At 50.0% G+C, this 25,906-nt stretch overlaps 1 protein-coding gene across 2 annotated transcripts in view; it reads left to right on the forward strand.

Moving 5' to 3' along the window:
- Positions 1-89: 89 nt before the first annotated feature.
- The window catches only part of si:dkey-12j5.1 (uncharacterized), a 56,817-nt gene continuing 31,000 nt past the window's right edge, over positions 90-25,906 (forward strand). The window contains exons 1-9 of one of the 2 annotated variants that reach the window (XM_049025551.1): positions 90-205; positions 746-908; positions 1,371-1,471; positions 1,541-1,687; positions 2,401-2,550; positions 2,972-3,084; positions 4,238-4,361; positions 5,151-5,243; positions 8,696-8,764. In XM_049025551.1, the coding sequence (XP_048881508.1) occupies positions 845-908; positions 1,371-1,471; positions 1,541-1,687; positions 2,401-2,550; positions 2,972-3,084; positions 4,238-4,361; positions 5,151-5,243; positions 8,696-8,764 (861 nt within the window). In that variant the 5' untranslated portion in view covers positions 90-205; positions 746-844. Of the gene's footprint in view, positions 206-357; positions 909-1,370; positions 1,472-1,540; positions 1,688-2,400; positions 2,551-2,971; positions 3,085-4,237; positions 4,362-5,150; positions 5,244-8,695; positions 8,765-25,906 lie in introns of those variants that run through there. The other variant, XM_049025552.1, reaches the window with a different exon arrangement.

The raw sequence follows: 25,906 nt of genomic DNA on the forward strand, positions 1-25,906 counted from the left end.
ATGGATTGGTCCATATCCGGACCGTTCGCCGTACGTCACCTGCTCGTACACCTTATCTATTGGCTAAACAGGACATCAATCACAGGCGCATCTTCTTCGTCTCCATTCTTCCCGCCTTCATCTGCTCTGGACCAGAAGCTGCTGTACACATTAACTTTTACATGCAGAATCATTATACCTAACAACCGATACAATATCTCACAATGTAATTCTAACCCTAAATTTGTCCCACAGTTTTGATTCTTTTCAACGTAACTATGTGTGAATGCACGCGATTATTATTAAACATGTCAGTTTTAATTGTTCGAATTCGTTTCACGAATCAGGATTTCTCGTTTTGCCAGATAATTTGTAGGATTTGAAGGTAGTCTAGGCTAGATGTAAGTGAACGAAAATAAAATTCATTTAAACGTGGGTAAATTATACCCGATACGTTATCCGGCTGAGCAAGAAATCCAGCTTCATGAAACAGGCCCCAGGAAGGTACCGACACCAATAGAATAGTAGTATCTCCTAACATTTTAAAATAAGTTCTTTTTCATTTATTTTATTTTTTGTAATTTTTAAAGATAAAATGTTTATTTTAATATTTACAACATGTCCATTACATTTGGTTTCAAGCAATAAACCTACAATGGAAAATAATACTACGAAACAATTACACCAATAAAGCACACTTAGTTGATTTCGTCGTTTAATCAGATTTAGTCAATCCGACACTGTTTGTCCTTCTCGTCTTCCGTAGCTCAGCGGAAGCAGACGCATCTCGCTTCATTTAGCGAATCTGTTTCTTGACACGTTTAGCCAAACTGGAGTAAGGAATACTGAGTTTTTACAGCATACAATGGGAGGTCAAGCGAAGAAGAAAAAGAAGAACAGGAGCAGCCGAAGAGAAAGACCCCCACACGGTGATCTATCTCTTTCAGTTGCAGAATTGTAACTGTACAGCTGTGGCATGTGTGGTTCTCACGTGTAAGGGCTCTTTAAAATCCAGACTGTACCACGTTGCCAATGTTGTTAACATGCTTAATCGTTGAACCGGAGTTTATTGGTGTCCGACAGGAATCTTAACTGTAACAACCTTATTATTTTACTATAAATGCTACGTTTTATTGTCGTCTATATAGTAGAATGAAACTTTTGTTCAAAATCTAAAAGAAACTTAAACATAGAGCACCAGACAATAACACTAGACAGAAACGGATCACATGCACATACAAAATTAGTTTTAGAAATGGAATCGGGAAATGATGGGTGTTAAATGAGGAATGATGCTTGTTTCAAGTACAAACGGTAGATCTCAGAGGACTTTGTAAGACTTTAATTGAACCTTCCTGACATGCATATTACTGAAACTATTGTTCGCTTAGACTCCAGACTGACTGTCCAAGAGCGTGTAAAACTGAAGATGCAAGACAAAGCAAAGAAGAAAACGGCAGAGAGGTACACGGCAGAGCAGCTACTGGAGAAGGTAGGGCCGGCGCTCCTGGGGGCGGAGCCATGCTCCCGTTTCCACATAGACACCTTTTGCTTGTTTTAGACCCAGGAGTGCATGGACAACTTCGACTTCGAAATGGCCCGGCTTTTCTGTCAGCGCGCGCTGGATATAGAGCCTACCAACCTGAACACCCTGGACATGTTTGGGAACATCTGTGCTGAGCTGGGGGACGTGGAGAAAGCTAAGCAAATATCCTTTTTCTTGGTTGGGGAATTTGGATTTTTTTTAGAATTTGGTGATTAATGTGCCAATGTGACATAGCAGGGGGCAGCTAATTCAGCTCCCAGAGAGCAGTGTTTGGGGGCGGTACCTTGCTCAGGGTACCTCAGTGGTACTTTGCTGGTCAGGGATTCGAACCTGCAGTCTTTCAACTACAAGTGCACTTCCCTAACCGTTAAGCCACCACTGTCCACTGAAGTAGCTGACGGTGTGTTTGGATGGATGGACACTCAGAGTGAAATGGGTGCTGGTAGGTGTGTAGAGTGACTGATGCTCGGACACCCTGGGGAAGGCAGAGTACATCTGTAATAACTGGGTAGTGATGCCTCTCACTGCCAGTGATGTGGGTTCACGGTAGTTTCATATGGTGTAGATGAGTTGGTGTGTTTGTGTGAGTCTGTCCGGTCTGTGCTGCACTGCTGACTGTGTATATGGCTTAGTTCTGCTCACGCTCTGCTTTTGGAGTTACGACCATCTGATCCTAACAGGATAGGGGTGACTGAAAGCTTTTAAGTCGGTCTTAGTAATTATCTAGCTATTAGGCAGTGGGTGTTGTATAAGCACCCGCACTGACTGGCTGTATGCAGTCACCCGTGACGCTTGTGTATGTTGGGTTTGCGTCTCACCTCCTCCACCTGCGTGTCATATCGTGCTGCGAGGGTCTTTCCTTGACGGACCTGTGCGTGTTCCTGAGGGCCGTAGAGCTCAGCCCAGACGAGGGCCACAGCAAGTACATGTACCTGGGTCAGATGCACACCGGCAAAGAGGCCATCCAGCATTTTAGCAAAGGCATCGAGATCATGCTGAAGGAGCTGGAGAAGCAGGCACGGCCGGTAGGTCCACCCTCCCCCTGTAAGGGTAGGACTGCCAATCCGCGGAATGGCAGGCAAGAGAAGTCAAAGAGCAGGGTCAGCCTGGGCCCGTGTGTGGTATGATCACCCTGGCAACTGTGGGATTTGAACCCACAACCTTACAGACACAGGGGCGGACTCATTCTATTGAGCTACATGCTGCCCTTTTCAGTATTCTATCCGTTCCCTTACTCTTAGCCGCAATGAAAAGTGGGAATGCATGGTAATTACGGTGTTGAACCCCACTTGCCGAATTAATGAAAAACCTCTTTCTTAACCAGGCACCAGGGGGCACTGTAGCCTAGATAACAAAGTAACTCTGTGGGCTAATTTGGCTTTTTCACTGGATGTTCTCCACTCTGATGCCACTATGCCTGGTACATGTACCCGCTCCCCCCTCCAGGCACCCCCGGTAGCAGCCGCCGCTGCTGCTGTAAACCGCAACCCCGAAGTGACCGCAAAGGACATGTCAGTGGCCTTCTGTTCGGTAGCAGAGATCTACTTCACTGACCTGTGGTAAGTCGTTCCCTGTCGCTGTGATCTGGCAGCCAAACACGCGATTCGCTAACAGGATGAACGGTGCGGATCTGGGCAGCAGGGTTGCTGGATGACCGCGACCGACTGCGGTTAACTGGAATAAAGAGCGAGACGTTCATTAGTTCTGTTTTGTAATGTTCATCTTTGTGTGTTTAATCTTTCCCTCTTATTTCAGTTCATGAAAAACTTAACGTCATCAATCTAAATTGATTACTTCCCGCCAGGTGGATCCAATGATTTACCTGGATTACTAAATGGCCGGGTTCCGCTAGGCTTACCGCCCCGCCCCGCGCCGGACCCTGAACCTGCGCTGTAGTTTTGGCTTGTCAGCTGGCACCGCCCTTGCCCCCGGCCGGCCGCAGTGCACCTTTGGGGGGGCCGGATTCGGCCAGCGATACTCGTCCTCCTGGCTCCGTTGCCTCGTGTGTTTGTTTCGGAGCCGTTCATTTTTGCTTCATCTAATATTTATGCTCCGTCCTCTGCTTTATTTACTTTGGTTTATGAAGCCCTGAAGGGAGGATGTTTAGCATTTTCTTAAAAATGCCCAATAAAGGGCCTTTATTGGAGATACATGTCCTCTGTAAGGTTTTATTAATCGGAGTTTAAATTAACTGGTATTTTGAAAGTTTAAAACGGGAGATTTAATTAATGTCAGTGAGGCATTGGATAAAATTTGGAGATAGGGCTGCTGGTTTCCTCTGGGGCCTGCGCCCCCTCCCAGGCTCTCTGGGGCATTCGGCATGTGGCCGGCTAATCGGTATTCCGGGCGTGAGGGTCCAACTCGTTGTTCCAGCGATGGGAACTTCAAACGGAGGAGGCCACCTGTGGGGTTATTCTTCACGTGCTGGGAAGGTGAAGCACGTACGAAACCTGCAGGTTCTGAGCTTCTGAGGTTCTGCTTGCAGGATGAGCAAGTGGATGAGTGTGTTTGGAGGGAGGGGCAGCGTGTGGAAGCGCAGGCATTCAGAACGGCCGCCCTCAAGGGCCCAGAGCGGTGCTGTTTCCTGCCAACTTTTGGGTCCTGCTCTGGGCTGCAGCAGGGGCATCGCAAACCCTGGACGCAAACCCGGATTCCCGCCTGGGCCGAGTGTGTGACGCATGCCTCTCCTCTGCTCACCATCCCCTTCACCAGCATGGAGGAGGGGGCGGCTGACCGGTGCAGAGACACCATCGACAAGGCTCTGCAGTATGACCCTGAGAACCCCGAGGGCCTGCAGCTGATGGCCAGCTACCTGTTCAGTGTGGACAAGCCCCAGGTACCCAGACCGTGCCGCCGCCGGACGGGACTGGCCTCACCCATCGGAGTACTTCAGTTACTCCAGAGTTTTCTGCCAAAGAGACCCACCAAGATAGGAATATTTCATTCTTTGCCTGCTGAGTCACCCAGCCGCCCTTCTTTACATCTTCTGTCACATGTGTGGGGAAAGTGCACTTCCTGATAGGCGCAAAACCAAAGGTCTCGGTGGGCCTGCTGCATGTTCATATGCCTTCCCCAGCCAATCGAATAGCTGTGATGTATGAACGTGCAGAAATGTGCTTCTGAAGCCACAAATCAGCCGTCTCAATAGCTGGCCGTCTACTGCGCTGGGCTCTGCATTTACGGTGGGGAAAATCAATGCCTCCTGGGAGACATTCTGTGGCTGTGTGACATTAAGTCCACAGGGTGATCAGCGGGGTGCTTTGCTGTAGTGACTTCTCTTGCCACTAGATGGCGAAGTAGTTCAAGGTGTTGTGACTCAGACCGCTCGCTGCCTCCCCACTGCCCTCTCCTTCCTTGGTTCGTGGTTCACTTTGGTGGGGGTGCCGTTGCCCAGATAGTTGTGCCCCTCAGATTAATTTAAACACCTGCCCACTTTTCACTGTATACCTTCCCACCGCTGCCAGAAAAAGACAGTTTAGTTTAGTTTCCATTCAGACTGTCTTTTTGTTTGAATTCGCAGGAGTGCTTGATTCTGTTTGTGTGAATAGACTGATATAGATCCTTTCCCATCATGATCACTGATACTTACTGGAGGAACTGAGGTCGGAACTTGTTTCCACTCCAGGAGGGGAAGGAGTTCCTGATGAGGAGCGTAGGAGTGTGGCTCCCTCGGCACCATCAGGAGGCGGAGTCTGCTGAGGGGGAGGAGCACCAGCAGGTAAGGTGAAACCAATCAGACCACGCATGATGTGAACATGGAGCCATGCAGAAAGCCAGCAGGTATACTCTTAGCGCTGCTAGCTAAACACAAAGCCAACCAGTACACTTTATTAGCATTGCTAGGTGAATACCAAGCTAAAACTGCTAGAGTAACCAAAGGAAAGTTTTCGGGGCTGTTGTTTATGACTCTTATACCCATGCGTACTCGTACTAAAAGCCAATACAGCGTTACTTCAGTTTTCGAACTCATTAGAACTTGAATTTCTTAAAAGTTGAATCAACCAGTTAAAAGAAAAAATGACGTAGAACTCGATCTGAATCTCAGAAGTAGAACCGTGAACACCGACTTAACTTGTACGCGGGGAAATGAGTCGCGCGGCACTTCCCCTCCTGTCAGCGGAAACAAAGGGTGACGCTTCAGTCTCAGCCTCACATTCGCTGGGTTAGCATCGTTTGTTGGTGATAGTGCTTTTTTATTGAAAATATCAGGTAATACACTGTACTTTTTATGTCATTTTGGTAGCCATTGCTCACCAAAAAGTTACGCAATATTTGTACAAATGTTACAAGCTAAATGTTTGCGATTTACGAACAAATGAACTAATACAGAGTAATAATAAAAATAAACAATTGACCGCATGGCATAGTCTAGTGTTGGGGAATGGCTTGGGGTTGTGTCAATCTACCGGGCTGCGACGGGGGAAGCAGGAACAGGACTGAAGCGATCGGGAAACACGGGGTTTAATTGAGAACAGGCAGAACAACACTATGACGTTACAGTGACTGGACTGGGAAAACAAACAAACGCGGACTAAATACAGAGGACTAATGACAACAACCGGAAAAAGCTGATCACACGGGGATTCCACACGAGGTTAACGAGGGGGCGCGGCACACGGGGGGAGCGGACGATCGGGGCAGGACAGGGGTATGGTTGGGGTACATTATCGTTTTGGAAGCCATTAGGAAAAAAATGCAAACGCTGCCCTTGTTTTATCCTTTTCAGTTTATTTGGGCCGAGAACCAATTAATTGGTTTTCCATTATTTCTTATTTGATCAGAACTCCAACTTTTTAGGATTCGAACCTGAGGTCTGAACGTATTATTGACTTGTCTAATTGTCTCAGCCTCCAGCAAGAGGCAGCCGCTAGTGACAAAATAGCCTCCCGGAATCAGTGAGCCACGCCGCCCGTCTCTCTGGGCACCGGGTTACTTTTCCCGGCTCCGCTGCAGTTCCAATGACTCTTGGCAAGTTGTGCTCAGTAAGGACTTCTATGTAACGAGAGCTTCCTGGCAGAGGGGGCGTCCAGTGGTTGATTTTGAATTTTGATAAGCCCAGACTCCCCTATACAGTGAGACTCTGATGCTCTGATCGTCGGATTCTACCTCATCCCCCTCACTATGTGGGGGAAGGGGGGGGGCTGTCTGTATGCTTATATCCCTGCTTATATACCTGGTCTGTTTAGTGCCGTCTGCCTCTTCTGAGCTCTTTGTCTCCTTCATAAAGGTGGTTGACAAAGGGTTTTGCATGCCGGCCTCCTTCAGGTTATACCCCAGCGACACAGCGACTGGTGAAAAACAGCAGTGCAGATTCTGAAGGCTGATACCAGCTCAAAAGATTAGAATGTTATGAGAGGCGACTCTTTCATTGAATGTTAGATATTCTTTATGGGGGCCAATTATTCCGGATCCTTGGTCTTGCTGTAGAATTCGTACTGCTCAATAAAATGTTTTGTATTAAAAGAATATGGCGTCCCCAAATGCTTGAAGGGAACATTTGAATCATGCATGTGTATCATTTATTTAACAGTCATCATTGCTCATTTTCATAAAAACTGCCAATGATTCTTGAGGTGACTCTATGTAAATTCCTCTTTGGTAAGTGCAGTATATTTTAGGTTTTTGTCACCAGGGACCTCAGGATGTCACATGACAAGGGGCCACTCTGAAAGTTTATGCCTGCTTCATAAGCCACCAAAGTCAATTCGTTCTCTCTCTCTCTCTCTCTCTCGCATGGCAGTTTTTGTTCTAAGCTTATTCTCATTAACAGAAATTACATCATGTAAACAAAAACTGATGGTGAAAACATATTCCTGTGAGCCGAAATGATAATAGTTTGTCTGCTGCAGAACAAACGGAAAATAACAGTGGAGATAAACAGCTTTAGTCTTTTTCTGCTTTCTTTGTGTATCCTGTAGCTTGACCTTTCAAAAGTAAAAATCCCTTCTGTGCTGCAGAATCACAAGCACCCAGAAGTTGGTGGTTCTCCTAAGTGCGCCATCAGACAGAGAGCCAGCCGCCCTGCTGCCGTAAATGGTGGCTAATTGGAAGGAAATGGAGGAGTCCGGTTTGGGGTCACTCAGAGTGCGAGCCGTTCTGTGACATGCGCACGTTTGTCGTTACAGTAAAGCTGCTCTCAGGAAAGCTGAGCACAGCCCGACCAAGCGAGGTGACTCGGTTAGGCTTATAAAATCGTCATCCGGTTTCCCTGCTGTTTATCTCAGGTCACGGTTAATGTGATGCAATGAAGCAGAAAGTCTAACTACACCATCAGTGTCTTATTTTTTTTACATAATGCATAACGGCCCGAAAGACAATTTTCCAAAGGCACCTCTTTGGGATTCTTTTCTCTCCCCTAAACCATTTTATCCGTGGGTCATTTAAAAGTATGATAAACTCCTAAATCAGTGTAACAAAAATTAAGGCATTAAATGACATTGAGTCTGGAATACAATTTCCGCATTACTAAATGTATTCGTTTTTATATAAATTCTGAAATAAAATATTAGTCTATTGTTTCTGATGGGGAATCAGTAATTCCTGTTGGTTTTTGTTGGTTTATTGTTGAAGCACCTTAAGATTTCTCACTGGAATGCTGTTACTTCACTGTCTTTACTGGTCTGCTCTTGGATTAGCCTTTATTGTTATTTTACACCTGTTGTCTTGGTTAGAACATGGAACGGGCAGCCAAACCACAGTATGTCTGCTTCTCACATACGGATTCCCATATGCACATTTGGCAGTGAGAAGGGCTGTTTTCTTTCCCATACATAGTGTGTTTTTTTTTAAGTAATGCATTAAGCTGCTGTTTATTAATATTATGTATAAGAATTGTATTTTCAGTGAGGTGGAGTCCGGAGGTAGCCCAGGGGCGGGTGGGTGGGTGTCACTGTGGGTGGGGTTTGGTAGCCCAGGGGCGGATGGGTGGGTGTCACTGTGGGTGGGGTTTGGTAGCCCAGGGGCGGGTGGGTGGGTGGGTGTCACTGTGGGTGGGGTTTGGTAGCCCAGGGGCGGGTGTCACTGTGGGTGGGGTTTGGTAGCCCAGGGGCGGGTGGGTGGGTGTCACTGTGGGTGGGGTTTGGTAGCTGTGGTGGTCGTGTTGGGCTCACACTCTCTCTACTGGCCAGTGTCTCCAGTTGTGTCATGGCTGTTCCTTCCTTCTTCCTGCAGAACGCCATGCCTCCCTACGAGTCGAGGATCACCACGGCCAAACTGCTTGTCGAGGCCACAGAATATGAGGTAAGATGTAGCCCTGTTCAGTGTTTTCTCCTTGTGCCTTTCACCGGTTCTAAGCCTATTCCAGCAAATGAATATAGCCTGCAGTAGCTTCTGGAAATGAGGGCCCGTTTGCCTGTCGTTTAAACATAATCACATTTTTTTCATAATTAGGCCTTTCTCCAGATAGATGGCCTTTCTGCAGAATCTTCTGTCTGGCACCCTGTCCCACAAACAAGCTTCTCCTCATTAACCCTGAAGCTCACTCATGATTACATACACTGGCCTTCGTATATGATACCTGTGAATGCTCTCTTTGAATGGCCTTGCAGGTGGTTTTTGCGTCTTTAAATCATCAATCACCGTTTGTTTTAATAGTTTAAGAGTTAGAGACTGTTGCGCTCATTGGCATCATCAGTAATTACTGCCGTCGGACATGTGGGAGGCTCCGCTGGCTGGGGTGGGAGACTTCCCCGTTTACACGATGCCCTGAGCCCCTGGAAGACGCCACTTGTCCTGTGTGATCTGACCCCTGGTAGATGTAAGTGATATGGCTATATGGCTACAGTGATATGGTCAAGCCCCGAGCCCGAGGATTGGCGGTCAGCACCTCCGTATCCACGCATCTTTGCTCTGGGTTAGTTTTTCAGAGAGGTGCCACCTCCTTGGGGCTGACAAATGAGGCCCTCCACGGGGAGTCACTGGCACCAGCAGGCGCCCCAAATGCAGTGGGGGCCTGATTTAATTACCTTAACAAGCGCGGCTGTAAGAATTAGCCCGCTAAAGCTGCTAGCATGCTGCCGCCATAGTCGCTTTTAGCTAAATAGTTTTATTTATTCGTTCTTGATAGCGCGGTAATTAATCTGCCGGGATGACGAACATCAGCAGGATTAATATGCTGTTAAAAGATAATGACTTTCCAGCGTGGCCTTGTTTTGCTAATTAAGGCGGATTATTGTTCCAGGTTTACAGTGTCACTGACTATTCCGCTTTTCCAAATTCTTTAACGACGCGTTGCAGGTGAAAGGACCACTCGGTAAATCCGGCCGTTGGTACTGCTTCGCAGGGCGTTCCCCGGGCGTTGCACGCTCTCAGCCTGCGCTCTGACCTGGATGCTGGCCTTTGCAGGTAAAGGTTCTGACTGGCTAACCTGCTGCCTGCCACCCGGTAATGTAGGTGGCGTCGTGTCCAGGCGCAGCGCTTTGCCTGCAGTGGGTGGGGCTCGGCCCGCCAGTCGGCTTGCGTTCCTTGTGATACACTCACACGCCGATCTCCACCATCTGCTTTTGTGCCCAACTGGAGTTGAACATCACCTGCGGCCCCTTTTGTAAAATGCATAATACAAAGCCTGAAGGTGCCAGTCAGATTTCAAACATCTTTTTACTGAGTGGTTCATTTCTAACACGCACCGGCTGACGGTTACACCCTCATCTCCGGCGCCGTGATCCGCATCCCTCTCAGCCAGCAGGGCCTCCCTCCTGCTTGCATTGCTTGAATCAAGGCGTGTTGTCACGTGACCGTCGCTTTGTGCCGGGGAAGTTTGTAATGGGGTCTGCATTGGCAGAGAGACCCCTGTTTGCCTTTTCCTGGCTACAGCCCACAGTGACTTGCCTTCGTAGGTGTCCTCACCGTGCCTGCAGGACACGCATGGGGATTTCTTGCTTGCTGAACGGCAGCGAGGATGGGATCCCACTGGTCCGGTTCAGGCTTTTAGTGATGATTGTACTTCTGAACTATTGGGCGTTACAATGCGGCTGATGGATTTTTGAGTTCTCCGGACACGCGGGACGTGTGGAATATTCCCGGTGCGTTCCCACACCAAGCGCGAGGCGTCCTCACGAAGGCTTCCATTGGGCCTGAATCAAAGAGAATAGTGTTGCATTAATCATCAGTGGGATGGGAGGGGCTGAGCGCCGCGCCGAGCCCCTTGCATCAGCCGCACCTGTGAATTATGCAGCAATGTGGCTCCCTCTCTAATGAAAGCTCTCTCATCGGAAGCCACTGGCTTTTCAGGCTTTCGTGATGGTCATCCTTGAAGCCTTGCATGATGTCACCTGATCCTCATCGTGGACTGCTCAAGCTTAGCAGATCCCCCGCCTTCTAAAGTCCATCCGCAGGGGACTGACGGAGGCGCTGACCTACGGCACACGGGGTCAAGAGACGTAATCTCTTCTACCACCTTCCCTGTGTGCCGCGGCCCAATTTCCGGGCAGCATGGGCTCAGAGCTGTGGTTTCCTCCCTGAGAGCTTCTCTGGTGTCTGAAATGACAAAGGCAAAGGAGACCAGGCAGCGGTTTGGCGAAGACCTGCACTTGCAGCTGAAAGACCCCAGACTAATCGTCGACTGACCTGGTTTATTTTCAGTGTAGAGGCAGCAGTGGCACGTGAGTGGCTTTATTTAAAAGCGCGTGCTAAGCAGCAGAGCCGCCCCCCCCGAAGCCCCCGCTCTCGTTTGTGTCATTATGAAGCTCAGCACTGCAGCCGCATGGGTTTGGAGGTGTAAAGCTGCTGCGAGATGCAGCCTGATGGTAGAGAAGCACGGGAACATCAACCCCCCCCCCCCCGCCAGTGCAGCATCCGCTCCCCCTTTCGGAACACCAACCCTCCCCCCCCCGCCAGTGCAGCATCCGCTCCCCCTTTCGGAACACCAACCCTCCCCCCCGCCAGTGCAGCATCCGCTCCCCCTTTCGGAACACCAACCCTCCCCCCCCCCGCCAGTGCAGCATCCGCTCCCCCTTTCGGAACACCAACCCTCCCCCCCGCCAGTGCAGCATCCGCTCCCCCTTTCGGAACACCAACCCTCCCCCCCCGCCAGTGCAGCATCCGCTCCCCCTTTCGGAACACCAACCCTCCCCCCCCGCCAGTGTAGCATCCGCTCCCCCTTTCGGAACACCAACCCTCCCCCCCGCCAGTGCAGCATCCGCTCCCCCTTTCGGAACACCAACCCTCCCCCCTGCCAGTGCAGCATCCGCTCCCCCTTTCCGAACACCAACCCTCCCCCCCGCCAGTGTAGCATCCGCTCCCCCTTTCCGAACACCAACCCTCCCCCCCGCCAGTGTAGCATCCGCTCCCCGCCCAGATCCCGCTGCTCCCACATCCCGCTGCTCCCACGTCCCGCTGCTCCCACGTCCCGCTGCTCCCACGTCCCGCTGCTCCCACATCCCGCTGCTCCCACATCCCGCTGCTCCCAGATCCGCCTGCTTAGTGTCTGGAAGCATTTGCTCTGTGCAGTATTTTGTGTCACAGGGAGTCCCAATTTTTATAATAACCCCCCCACCCCTTTTGTATAGATACTTTATCTACGAATGAGTGACGACTGAAAGCACCTCCAGCTTCATTAACACCCGTGATAAATGTGATTTCGGGGAATAGTGCATCGCTGCATCACTCTGGTCACTCCGGTCTCTTCGCCGGCGCTGTTGCTTCTGATTAGCCGCCCATTCCTGCTCCATTGGCGGCGAGCAGACCTGCCGTTCCCAGCCGAGACGAACCATCGCTCCCCCCACCTATCGATCGGCCTGCCCGTCAGCTAAAACTTTCCCGACACGCAGGATTCCTCTTGCCTCCCATCCACACTTTTTTACGTCTCCTCTTTGTGGACGTGTGGCGTGATGTCTGTCTGGCCTCCTGCCTCATTACTGACTCGGAGCAGTGAGCTCTTGGGGGTGGGGAGCACGGGGGGAATTGCCGGCAACGGGGCTATTCACCCCCACTGCTGGCCACAAACAGTCACTACAGTGGGACTTTTTGAGCAGGAGCCGAAAAACAACAAACCCACCTCTGGCAATGGAGCATCTTCCTGACGTGTTAGGAAGCGCGTGCTGCTCTGCACTGGGGAGAGGGACACACTGCCCGCCTGGGGCGGATGAGAGAGGGAAGGCCAGGTTGCCTGTTTCAGCCTGGGGTTAATGTGGGGGCTCGTGTTTCGTGCTCCTATGACAGTGTGCCGATGGGGGGGATCCATCACGCTGTCACTGGTGACCCAGTGTGCTTGTTTATCCCGGTGTCTGAAGGCTGGTGTCTGAAGGCTGGTCCCAGCCAGGCCGCCATCCGTCCCGTTATCGGGGCCCATTTGTGAACTGCAACTTCCCATAGATCCCCCACTATGACGCAGGCTCAGCCCCCGGCTGGCGATGAAGAAGAGGGTGATGAAGGGTACTGTGGGAGGGGTGAGACCCGCTTCTGCTGCCTGGGGTCCGTGACCCGGCCTGGCGCTGCCAGCCGTTCTGTTTGCCTTTGTCCTTCCCAGACTCTGACGCCGTCATGGTGGCTCTTAACGTTGCTACGGCGATGTCCTGCGTAAGCAGTGCCCCCTAAGCCCCCGGCCCTGGTCATCGCTGCAGGCATCTGAGCTTTCATGCGGAAATTTTTGGACGTTAATGAGCTACACTTTCAAACAGTGGTTCATAAGCACAAACTCGTTAATAACACATAATAACTGTTAATAATCTTTAATGACATAAATCAGTGGAGTGACGTAAAAGGAAACAGGGTGCATGTAAGAGGCGGGGGGTACAAAGGTACAAAGGTAAGGTGCAGTCTGGTTTCAGGTCTCTCATATTACCCTTGGTACCTTGGAGGTGTCCCCCAGACAGGTTATCCTACCCCCCCCCCCACACACACTGTGTTTTATTTTATGTCCTTTTATTCTCCAGTGGATGTTGTCACCTTGGTGCTCAGGACACTGTGGAGAAGCCTGTTCAGAATCACAGAGATTAGAACTCAGTAGAAATGCAGCCTCATTAATCCACTCTCTGCCCTTATGGTGTGGGGGTGTGTAGCTAGGAGGGGGGCCTGTGTCATTTTCACCTCGCCTGTGGGTCCTTTTAAAGCCAAGACCCTCTGCAGGAATATTGTGGAGGTTTAGGATTAACCGTAGTTCCTTGTTTTAATGCTGATACTTCTTGTCTTTAAAGGGGTCAGAGGTCAGGGGTCATTTCCTAGTGTTGGCCTTTATTTTTCGCCAAATTTATTTTAAACAGTAAAGAGAAAAATAAAGTGAAATTTGCAGGTAATGATAGTACCTGGCTGTCCCTTATAAGCAGAGAATTGGGGATTGTCTCCTGTGCCTGGCCAGTAACCTTGATGACCCCATGACCTCTGCCCCCCGGAGATATGGATATGAGCTCCTTCTAACTGAATAAAATGTAGTGTAATTTCTAATTAGCTTTTCTGAAGTGACATCAGCAGTGTGTAGCCAGTTGAAAACACGTCGCTGAATTGAATTTGGGAGCCTCGCTTTGGAACTTGTAGGCATCCATGTCGTCAAATCTCGTAAGATTGGATTCCACGTCTGTGAAGGAAAGCGACTCTTCTTGGGCACTAATGTGATACGGGCTTGCCGAGGACTGTGGCCCCCCCGCCCCCCCAGGGGGGTCTGTCAAAGCTGGCATCAGCAGTATTGTGTTTCTGTAATTTAGGAAGCCCCTCATCCATGTCCTGTCAGCAGTGCAGTGATGGTTTATACATGAAAAGCTGGCTGCCAGTAGAATAGTCATCTGCATGAAGAATCCACACTGAGTACAGTGTGCCCACAAGAATCAAGGCTGACAGTGCTCAGCTAGTGCCCCCCGAACACTATGTGCCCGCACGCTGCGTGTATGAAGGCTGACAGTGCTCAGTCAGTGGCCCCTGAACACCATGTGACTGCACGCTGCACGTATGAAGGCTGACAGTGCTCAGTCAGTGGCCCCTGAACACCGTGTGACTGCACGCTGCACGTATGAAGGCTGACAGTGCTCAGTCAGTGGCCCCTGAACACCGTGTGACTGCACGCTGCACGTATGAAGGCTGACAGTGCTCAGCCAGTGGGCCCTGAACATTGTGTGACTGCTCGCTGCATTTATTAAGGCTGACAATGCTTAGCCAGTGGGCCCTGAACACTGTGTGACTGCTTCCTGCATTTACTAAGGCCGACAGTGCTCAGCCAGTGGCCCCTGAACGCTGTCTGACTGCTCCCTGCGTGTATTAAGGTTGACAGTGCTCAGCCAGTGACCCCTGAACACTGTGTGACTGCTCGCTGCATTTATTAAGGCTGACAGTGCTTAGTCAGTGACCCCTGAACACTGTGTGACTGCTCCCTGCATGTATTAAAGCTGACAGTGCTCAGTCAGTGGCCCCTGAACACTGTGTGACTGCTTACTACAATTAGTAAAACTGTGTTTAGCCAGTGGCCCCTGAACACGGTGCAGCCTCTCAGAGTTTTAAAACTCTCCTTGCCTTAATTGTTACATCATTTGTCACAATTGTCCTTAATTTGTGTTTGACGTTAATTTCAGTGTATTCAGAGCCCTGAATGGGGGAGGGGCTGCATGCTGGGGGCGTCGGGGCTTGCCAAGAACCAGCGGGCATCTTATTAAGTCCAGAATAATTACAGACTAATCAAAGGCGCTTCAGCTGTTTGGGGACGGAGGGGGTGGGACAGCCTGTGTGACACTGCACACACATCCACATGTGGGCCGGCACTGCGAATATAACACGCACTGTGTAATATCCCTTAGGCTGATAAGCTGTTTGTCAGAGTTTCTTAACTGCCTGCATTGTCTGCATCCTGATTAGTCCTTGGTTTATTGTGCTGTAATCGCTTTCCCCTCATAATGGTCCTGTTACAGCATCCATTATAATGCTCCTCACAGCTGGATAATGAAATCATTTAAAACATCTCTCATCACTGTGTCCAGGCCTGTTTTCCTCATGTACAATAATTCAGAAAATTAGCCTCTGAATCCTGATAAACTCCTACACAAGCTGGTACATTTTAATAATGTTTTTAAAACGTGATTCTGTTTTGAGATGTCGAGGGCTTAAACGTTATTGTTTTTGTTGGCGTCGTTTAGGAATGAAGCAGAGGCGTGTGCTGGCTGTTAACTGGGCTTCTTAAAAATGCAATAATGCGTTGATGTACTTTCATGTCGTTTGTGCCTCTCCGGCTGCCTCTCGTGGGTTGCTGGTATGAAAGCTCTCTCCTGATAATTGAGGAAGGTGAGACGAGTTTCCTGCTCAAGTGGTTGGTAGAAACAAAATCCTGGTCTGGATTTGTAGCTTCTGGACCGGAAATGCCCAACACTGACGGTATTTAGATTCGACTTGACTTTGATTTGAAGGAAAACTCCGTTCTCTCCTAAACAGTCAGTCCCTATCTTTGTGGTGGAGTGGTGGGTTACCTGCTGGCCGTCCCAGCTGTGGGACCTGGAATTGAATCCTCCTGACCTTTAACCCCTGAGCTAGCGGGTTTACTTTTTTGTTGGGGTTAGGGTCTATTGACACCTGCCTTCCATGCACACCCACCAGCCCGTTCTTTCCTTTGGTGCCTTTGCCGCCTCTGGTGGTCACGGACTGCGGGAGGATGGACCTGATGAAAAGTGTGTTGGTACTGACCCCAAGATGCACTTCGTCACAGTTTTGTTCTCTGGATTTGGAAAAGTACACCGTCATTTACCCCCCTGCACTGACGCAGATTCCCAGAGTAGTGCTGAGAGCTATTCGGATCATTCTAGAAGAGTGAAGATGACCGGGGCCCGTCCCATTGGGCCTATTTGGGTGCTGCCACATTCCATCTTCAGACAGGAAGCATCTCTGTATCTAATGCCGGATTGTCATGCGGGTGAGTGCCAGGCCGGAGGAAGTCCTGGAGATCTGCTGGAAGGATTTAATCTTTAAACTGTCAATCCTTCCCAGCGGTGCCAGTCCTGTCCCCGCCTTCTGGACATCGTACGTCGCTTTGGAAATAACTTTTGCATTGCGCTGTTTCTTATCTGCCTTGCTGAGCAGAAGCTCAGTGTGTGCTCGCGTATCTGTCAAAGCACTGCAAAACCTGTCACTGGCAGAACAGGAAGGGCATAGAGAAGGGCGCCCCCTCGAGGTACCGCAGCGAAAGTGAGGAATGCCTGTGTGTGACTGGCATTAAAGAACTTGTATTTTATTTATCAGTCTTATTATTCATATAATACTTAATGGGTGTCTGGTTGCGTAGCCCTCCCTTCTGTCTGGTGTGTTTCAATTATTAAATCATTGAAACCTTTTAGTTTTTATTTTCCAAAATATTCCCCTAATGGGAGACATCCGGCCAGCCCCTCTGCATAAATTACAGGCAAAAGGAAACGGAGAACGGGGACATTTATAGAAGCAGGTATTGGCATGTAACACAAAATGTCGTCCTGTAAGCATTTCCTCTTTAAGGTTTGGCCGGTGGGTAGATCTCCATTTTCTCCCTGCTTTGGTGTGTAAACCCCGAAACTCGTGATCCTCTTGCTGTTAAACCCGGGAGACGCCCCTGTTTTATGTGACAATGGCACCAGTTTGGGTGTCTCTCTTCCTGTAAATGCAGACCCTCTGGGAAAATGAATCCATTGCCCAGTGATGCGGCTGGTCCCTCCTTGATGGTGCCCTGGCACCTGTTTCTGGCTCTCGGGTGGCAGATGACTCTGGTGGTGATTTTTAGGTGTCTTGCCTGCCGTGTCGGTGGTCTGCCAGGGAAGAGGCGGTGTCTCGCAGCGCCCCCCCCACTCCCAGTCAGCCTACTGCTTCAAAATTGTGACAAATGACTTATGGAAATGGGTTTTTTTTGCTGACTGGCTTTCGTTGGCGAGGAACGCTATAGGGGGGGGCAAAGTCAGGCGCGAATTACTGGCACGATTCTTTTTTCCCGGGAGAGTAAATTACAGAGGGTCTGCTGGCTGTTTGGGAAGCTCATCGCTTAGGAGGATGATTGGCGGCGCGTTTTTGGGATAAAGTTGGTACAGGGCTTTCTGCGTGCCGCGGCACAACGCTGCTGCCCGTTCAGCGCGGCCATGTAATGGGGGGGGTCATACTCATGTGGGTCATGTGACCCAGGGTGTGACGTGTTATTAGAGACCATTTAGTCATCAAAATAATTTTTCTCCCTCAATTTTCATGTTTACACATAAAATTGGGGGTGGGGGGGGGGCAGCACTGATGCATTGTGGGTAAATCTCAGTCCTCCCTTGTGTGCTCCATCTTTCCATTAGCAGAGGTGGAAAGTTCAGGTCCAGAAAGTAAAAATCCAGATAAAGATTTTGTTTTTAACCAACTGCCGAAGCAAGAGTCACAATCACAGAATACTGAACTCCTTGGTTGGAACAAAATTTTGGTCTAGATTTTTACTTTCTGGGCCTGAACTTTCTGCCTATGTCCATTAAGGGCAGCGGGCAACCGTGAGCTTGGGGCTGCAGGAGGGCCCTGAGATGTGGCGTCTGTGTTGGGGGGGCTCCACCTCACCCTGTCTACCCTTGTGTACCGCTGCGTAACGCAGCCCTTCATTGGCTAAGTTGAGGGCAGCTTGCTTTGAGTGAGGTCTCTCCATCAGGCAAGCTGTTCGAACCTGCAGACCGCGCACCTTCTGACGGCGCTCCTGCTCTTAGGCGAGGGGAGAAACGACCAGGATTTTAGTAAAAATCCAAGAAACTAAATAAGCAGGTAGGGAGCCTTTGAAGACTGATGTAGTGTAACCAACATCATTAGAGGCGAAATGGACCCCTGCCGTCCGCGGGAGGAATGTGCCTTCGGCCTCCTGCCGGGACACACCTAAGGGAGACGCCGGGGGGGGCATGGTCGCGTGCGGAGTGTTAATCCGCTCCAAATGGGCCTGGCGGTCCTTGTGGCGTGCCTCTGGCTCTGACGTGCTAACGGTGAACTGTTTGTGTAGCGCCAACCCCCCCCCCCCCCCGGTTCTGCTCTGAATGGCACCTTCCCTTTCTCCTTATTGAATCTTATAGCTTTTAGATGACTTTCCACTGTAGATCAATACATCCGTTTAATGAAACTAGACCAGTATGGGGATGGGGGGGGGGGGGGGGGGGGTGGTATTTAGTGTGGCTTAAAGCTCAGCGGATCAATTTTTAATTTGGCAAAAGTACGGAGCCTGTTGTGTTTGACTGAAAGTGGGTCACTCACCTTTCGGGAGGGGGTTGGTGTGCTGCTTGAAACAAATGAAAAACCAGTTTGATATTTTTGATGGGAACTTTTCTCTTTTCCAGCTGGGGGCTGCTGAGGAATAACCATGGTCTGGTATTACGGAGGGGTGGGGGGGGGCTTTCTTTTCCAGCAACTGGCAGGCATCAGCCTGCACCTTTAACCACAGCACCCCCTGCTGCCCTGAGGGAGCCAGTTCCTGGTGAAATACTGTGTATGCTGTAACACTTACACTTGGGCTAGTGTGCTGAGTTAGAGAGTGATTTTTCTTGTCATGAAGCCTTTTCTCAGCGAAGCAGGAGCCGGCTGCAGATCACACTGTTGCGTTATAGCCCATTCCTGTCTAGACACGGCTTGGGGGGGGTACAGAGTTCCACGAAAGTGGCATGACTGTGTGACGCAGAGGGGCGCCCACATGTGCTGGGGGTGGTGTGTGTGAGAGCGAAGCAGAAGCATCGCTGTCCTGTTGCCATTATAAAGGCGGCTTCAGTAACATCCTCATCTTCCCGGATAATTGGGAAGGTAACGACCGGCCAGACCGGCTGAGGCGCATCGGGGCCTACCGCTGATCTGAAGGCCCTGCGTTATTAGATGAATTTTCTGGAACAGTGGAATAGAAATGGGCTAGACTTAATTTAGCCAGCATTTCTAATGTGCCTGGAACTCGTGGCTGTAACCTGTGCTGATTGGCTCATACAGACTGAGAGCTTGTGGTTGTAACTTGTACTAATTGGTTCACCCAGCCTGAGCTTATGGCTATAACTTGCATTAATTGGGTCAAACAGACCCGGAGCTTGTGGCTGTAACCTGTGCTGATTGGCTCACACAGACTGGGCGCTCACGGCCATAACCTGCGCTGATTGGCTCAGACTAAGATCTTGTGGCTGTAATTTCTCCTGATTGGGTCAAACAGATTGGGAGCTTGCATCTGTAACCTGTGCTGATTGGCTCACTTGGTCCATATGCTTCCTGGCCTTGTCCTCAGGCTGCACACGCAGACATGCATGGTGGTCTATGTTCTGGGGCCTCTTCAGTGTGTCCTGCGCTACGGTCCCTTGTATTCCTGTTCGTGTCTCACAGTGATATGCAACACTCTCCTGGGTAATTGGTTGTTCTTACAGCCATGATGCTCTTTCCCTGTTTGTACAGTATGTTTAGCTTGCTGTTTGTCAGGAATGCATCCAGAGTGATCTGAGAGCCTGGGAATGGCCGTGTTGGTAGCACTGTGTGAAAAAGGGTGAGTGAATGTGAAAAATGCAATCACTGTTACGAAGCACTGTGCCTCTCCGTCGTCCGCTCAGGATCTTTCGGGGGTGTTTGGGTGCTGTCAATGGGCGGTTAGCTCTCCCTCTGTGTGGGTGTGGCCTATTGTACGAAAAGGAGCTTGTTTTCTGTTCAGTCTGTGGTAGGGTTGCGGCAGCAACATAAGGCATTATGGGTAAGCTGTCGAATCTGTGGGTCCTGGGTCGCAGGCCCAGATTTCAGTTGGAACCGCCTGCCAACCCCCGTGGAAAAACGCATTTGTTTATATTGGAGTGTGCGGGTAGAGCTCTGCGTAAAAATAACTGGTGTAAGATGTATGTCACCATGGTAAAGACATCTGTGAGGCAGAGTGTCTTACAGGGCATTCAATTTTCCCGGAACAGTGTATAGGTATCGTTAAGCATAGCCTGGGTTTGTAGCAGCGCTTGGCTTGAATCCTGTTGGTGCTGCCTTGAAGCAGGATGTGGGAGGGCTGGATCTGGTTGTTCCAGATCGTTCCAAGCTTTTTTGTCGGCTTCACGTCGGGGGTTCAGGTCAGGCTTTAATGTTGGTGCTGTTTGTCCCCGTCTGCGCTTATCTGGTTGGGAGGGTGGGCTGTCAGTCATTTTTTGGTCTGTCTGATGACATGTACCACAAGTCAGTCAGATGGGGCACATACACAATAGGAGGTTCACAGTCTGGTACCTGCAATGGAGAGTGTGATTGTACCTTGTAAACTCCCTGCTGCGTAGAGGAGTCTGCAGCTGGATGAGCGCTGACAGATAATTGGCTGCCACCTGTCAGTGATGAGCTGCTGCCTTTCACAGGTCTTGTTTCCATGGATACCTTTTTTTTTTCCATGGGGGGCCGGATCCTCTGGGAATTAAATGATGACCTTTTATTTCAAAGCAATACTTGGCAGGAAGATCGCTGTTCTGGTTTGCCCCTGGAGCTTGACCTCGCCACCCCTGTAAAGGTGTGGAAGATGCAAGGCGTCTTGAGCCCTGTGACTCGCACCGTAGGAGGTCCTGCACGCCTTGATGGCGGAGCGGTCCTGAGATTAGGTATTAGGAGAGCGTCGTCTTTCCAAGCTGCATGACCCCTCATGGCTGAAAGACCATGTCGGCACCTTTTATCATAGACAAGGCGTGGCCTCTGGTTTGGGGGTGTGGCCTTGGGAAATGGGGCGTGGCCTTTGAATCACACATCGGAAGAGGCTTAAGGCAGTGTTTCTCAAACTGGTCAATGTATTTCTTCCCTCCCAGTGGGTTTCCATGCATGATGCGTCATGCAGCTGACAGAGAGGGACCTCTCCTGACACCGAGTCCCAGCCAAAAATCCCAGTGGGAGGGAGCAAAAACATGGACTCTCTGAGGGGGGTGCTATTGAGAAACACTGGCTTAGGTCAGTCCAGATGTGTAAAGTGGAGGCGCCCAGACCTTCTCTGATGACTGCATGAGGATTTGTGTCAGGTGCTCTGGTGGTGTCCCTGTTACCATTCAGATTAGGGGGACAGGATGCCTTTAAAGATGTCAGGAAGACCACAGAACATCTCACAAAGTCAAGGAACAGAAACGCTCCTTCCTGTTTAATAGCAGTACAGATGCATCTTTGCTTGACCTCAGATGCACCGTTTTTCTGTGGTACCGGTTAGCAGGCAGAGGTTAAAGTTGCCTCCATTTAATCAGCCCGGAGCCCTTGGAACAGAATCTGACCTTTCAATTAATTAATCGTTTGGAGAATATTGAGCACAGATGGTAGCATGTGATGTATGTTTTAATGATCTGCTGGGTCATTCTCATAATGATCTCTCCTGGTAAATGGACAGGAACACCTGTGTTTTCACAGCGCATTCTTCATGTTTCTCGGCTCACGCGGGTGATGACGGCATTTTTTTTTCACGCTTCATGCTTTTATGAATGTAATCGATAAGGGATTGGCAGCAGGCCGTGTCTGTTGACTTTTGGCTGCCTGGCCTCATGTATGTTTATCTGTTAATGTTTTCGATTTGGGTGGTGTCAGGCCTGAAGCGAGAGGCCCGCATCGATCCCCTCCAAAGTACTTTTTGGGAAATGCGATAAAAAGGCTTAGCACTAGAAATTCAGAATGCCAGTGTGGAGGGGGCATTATATGTGTAAAGTGTACAGTTATATGGGGGGGTAGGTGGCTTTGCTTGGGGGCGGGTCTTTCCCAGGTCAGTCAGGGAAGAACAGACGGGAGGGTTATTGCAGTGTGGGGGAGCACAGCCAGCCTGAACTCCCTATTATTCACCCTCAAGGTGTAACCTCCTTTTTCTTGATGGAAGACCCCCCCCCCCCCCCCCATTTTCCCAGGTCTGGAAGTCTTACTCTATCTCCTCTCCCCATACAGCTAGCAGTCACATTTCAGAGCTGCCGTTAGCTGGAAATGTTATTCCCGGGTTTGTCAGCCACGTTGCTTCATGCCATCCCCAGCTCATGAATTATTAATGCCCTCGTGCCACCCTGGGCTGGGTCGGGTCTGTGTCATGGTCGTCCCTGTGGGCCGTTCCCAGTCCCCCCTTCTCCGCCCTTGATGAACTTACTTGCCCCAGAGAGCGTGAACAGAGCCAGCCCATGAAACTTTAATACCAGTGCGTGGTTTGTTCTACAGAACCAAACAGCGAAGGGTAAAGATTGATCCCCTCTGTCCATAATGGATGAGCTGGAAGCAGATGCAGTTTGAAGAAGAATGGAAGATTTCCATCTCCGCTCTGCCTCCGGTGGATCTGTCTGTTTGCGTGCGCGTTTGTCTTTGTGTGTGTGCGTGCGAAGGCTGTTCCGGCCAAATGTTCAGCTGCAATTGTCAATCCGGTTGTTTTATCACGTACCTTCCCAGAATTGCAGTGTGGCACCTTGTCTGTATCCAGGGGACACGCCTCTCTGAGAAACACTGCATCTCCCTTGTGGAATCACTACCAATTATGCTGTGTGTGTATCTGTGTGTTTGGGGGTGTGTGGGGCACTAACCCCCCTCCCCCCCCCCAGGGAGTTTAAATCCCCCCCCGGCAGTACTCTTACTTTGAGAAACTTTTGCAAGCACCTCCCCCCCCTCCCAGACAAGGTACCCCCACCTTCCCCAGCCTCATTCTCTCTGCGCAGCGGGTATAAATTCTCACTCGGAGGCACTGATGTCCGACACGCCCCACGCTTATGCCCCCTGCTGGCGGAGCCCCTCCCGGCCACTTCACTTGTCATCCCGTCGCGGACAGGTTGGCTGCGACATTCCGGGGGGGGCATGTGAAACCTGCGCGTCTGAAACCTGCCGCAGACAGAGGAAAGGATGAGACGGTGGAACACAGTATCATTCATGACGCCATTTATTTCTGATGACGTTCATCGGCAGAAGAGAAGGGTGAACAGGCACGATTGCACCTTAAAAGACAAAATCCTCAGCTGCAGGGACCGAACGTGGTCATGTGACTGAAGTGCTGACGCTTGTGTAGCGTCAACTAAATAAACATTAATGTAATATCAATGAAGTCGGCTGCTTTTCCTGCTACTTCAGGGCCGCTCAGCTGAATCCCACTCAGCCTTTGTGGATGTTTAACTTAAAGCGAAGGTGACTGAGAATGATCAGGCGATCCTCGTGACAGGGGTGAAATGCGGAGTCAGGGAATTCATCGCTGCTTCTCGGCATTGCCAGAATGATGAAACAGCCCATGAGCATCTTGTTTTTAAGTAATTGTGTGATTTGGAACAAATGGAGAGTAATGGATGCAATAACAAGGAAGCGCTCAAGTCAGCCAATCAGCTCTAAAAGTCTCAGCCTCCAGTGGATCTGATCAGGCCCCTCAGACGGACCCTTCTAGAACGTGCCGCCATTTCAAAGTGGAAAGATGTTAGAAATATGTGGCAAATCGGATGGCTGGTTCAAACTAAATGGTGTCCTCTGACCTCACAATGCTGCTGACCTGTAACGATTCTCCAGGCAGAATGATGTGTGACTGCGATTCCAGGGCTGATTAGTGGAGACATAATGCTCTCTCTTCAGCAGCTTGACCCACACTGCTGTGAAGGAGGAGGGAATTGGTGGCACTGTCCTTGCCTCAGTTTGACCTCTCTGGGTAAAGACGCTTTGCATGTAACCTGGACGGAACACGTGCACAGCACTTGTCACATTGGTGGGAGTGCCTCAGGGCTCCGTCCCCAGACCGCAGCTCTCTTTGGACCTTTGTCGTGCTGCCGTTATGCTGAGGAGAGGCACCCTGCCCTCTTTCCTAATGCATTTACTGCTTGCTGTCTGACTTGCCTGGAATCTTATTCCCTGGGAACTCCGCAGCATCACCTTCCTCAGTTCGGGCCTTGAATGTTTTAAACGCACGTCGTCTCAGTTCTCTGTACTCCTGGTCTGGGGATTTGAGCTTTCCTCCTGATTACTCTGGCACTGTTTAGCTCCTCCCCTTTGCCTCATTTCCACCAATATGGAGCCGGTGCTGCTGCTGGGCTGGTTCTCACTTGGTGCCTTTTGGTCCACCTCATGATCTATTGGCCACCAGAGCACCACAATATTTTATTTATTTTACAACATGTTTATAATGTATTATTAAATCTGGCTAGAAAATCGATCTTTCATTTTCCACAGAATAACGAAAACTATATAACGTTATTCTGCTAATAAGCTAGCAAGTTATTTCATTGCTGAAATTAGACTAAACTGTATCGGATATGGATTGAATTTTCCAGGTATGCGGAAGGTTAGGACGCAGAAGCTCGTCCCACTTTAGCTGATGGTACGGTTCCAAACTCTGAGACCAGCTTTTCTGTGGTGCAATGCTGGAGCCATTTTTCTGGCCTAGGGCCAGTTATTCTTCGGTGGAAATGCGGAGGGCCAGTTATTCTTCGGTGGAAATGCGGAGAACTAGTTCCGGATTAGAAAAAAATTTGGCACCAGCTCCGGCATTATGTTGGTAGACACGAAGCAACGCTTTACTCTGACTGCCCTGGGCTGGCTGCAGCCTGCTGTTCTCGTGAAGTTTAACTTGCTAGTTCTCCTTGAGACTCCCCTTCATCATGACAGTCCCCTTACCACAGTGCTGACTGTGGACTTTCAGCTCATCCTGCACTGACACGCATGCTTAAGTGCTCGCAGGTTTTAGACTGCTTAGTGACGATGTCATTGCAGGTGTTATAGATCATAGAACATCACCTGTAGAATATAGAACATCACACCCAAACTGTTATAATGGAATGTGAAAGGATGGGATGCGATCATGTACAGTCAGACCCGATGGGATGTGATCATGTACAGTCAGACCTGATGGGATGTGATCATGTACAGTCGGACCCGATGGGATGCGATCATGTACAGTCGGACCCGATGGGATGCGATCATGTACAGTCGGACCCGATGGGATGCGATCATGTACAGTCGGACCCGATGGGATGCGATCATGTACAGTCGGACCCGATGGGATGCGATCATGTACAGTCGGACCCGATGGGATGCGATCATGTACAGTCGGACGTGATCAAACATGGAACCTTATCAGATATGTTGAAACGCTATCAAACATGATGGAACATGGTCTTGCATGTCGGAATGTCGTCGTACATGAGCAGATGTCATCGGGCATAAGTACGAGTTCTTACTAGTTAAAGTCACGCCAAGTGACGGAGCAGCACGTTATTCTTAAAGGGGCAGTGTCGGACCTGCCTTCCCATTAAGGTGAGTGTGGGTGTCTGTTAACTTCCCCTTTAAAGAGCGGAATCTTCACTTCACGCCCTCACCGCCCTCCATCTCCACCCTTCCTGCCTCTTCCCTGTCTGCATGTCATAATAACTGTTAATTATTATCAAACCATTTCACAGAATCATTTTAATTCCGCGAGTGGCTTCGCTGGGTCCTGTAGGGCTTCTGCGAACAGACTTTAGTGCTGCAATGCTGAGTGAATACTGATGGCTGTCCTGCTGTTCAGCCCGTCCCCCAGAACAGAGCGGGTCCAATCCGGGCTGCTTCGGGCCGGCGGAGCCCTCC

This window comes from Brienomyrus brachyistius, chromosome 9 (genome assembly GCF_023856365.1).
Source record: "Brienomyrus brachyistius isolate T26 chromosome 9, BBRACH_0.4, whole genome shotgun sequence".
In the NCBI taxonomy this organism is placed as follows: Eukaryota; Metazoa; Chordata; class Actinopteri; order Osteoglossiformes; family Mormyridae; genus Brienomyrus; species Brienomyrus brachyistius.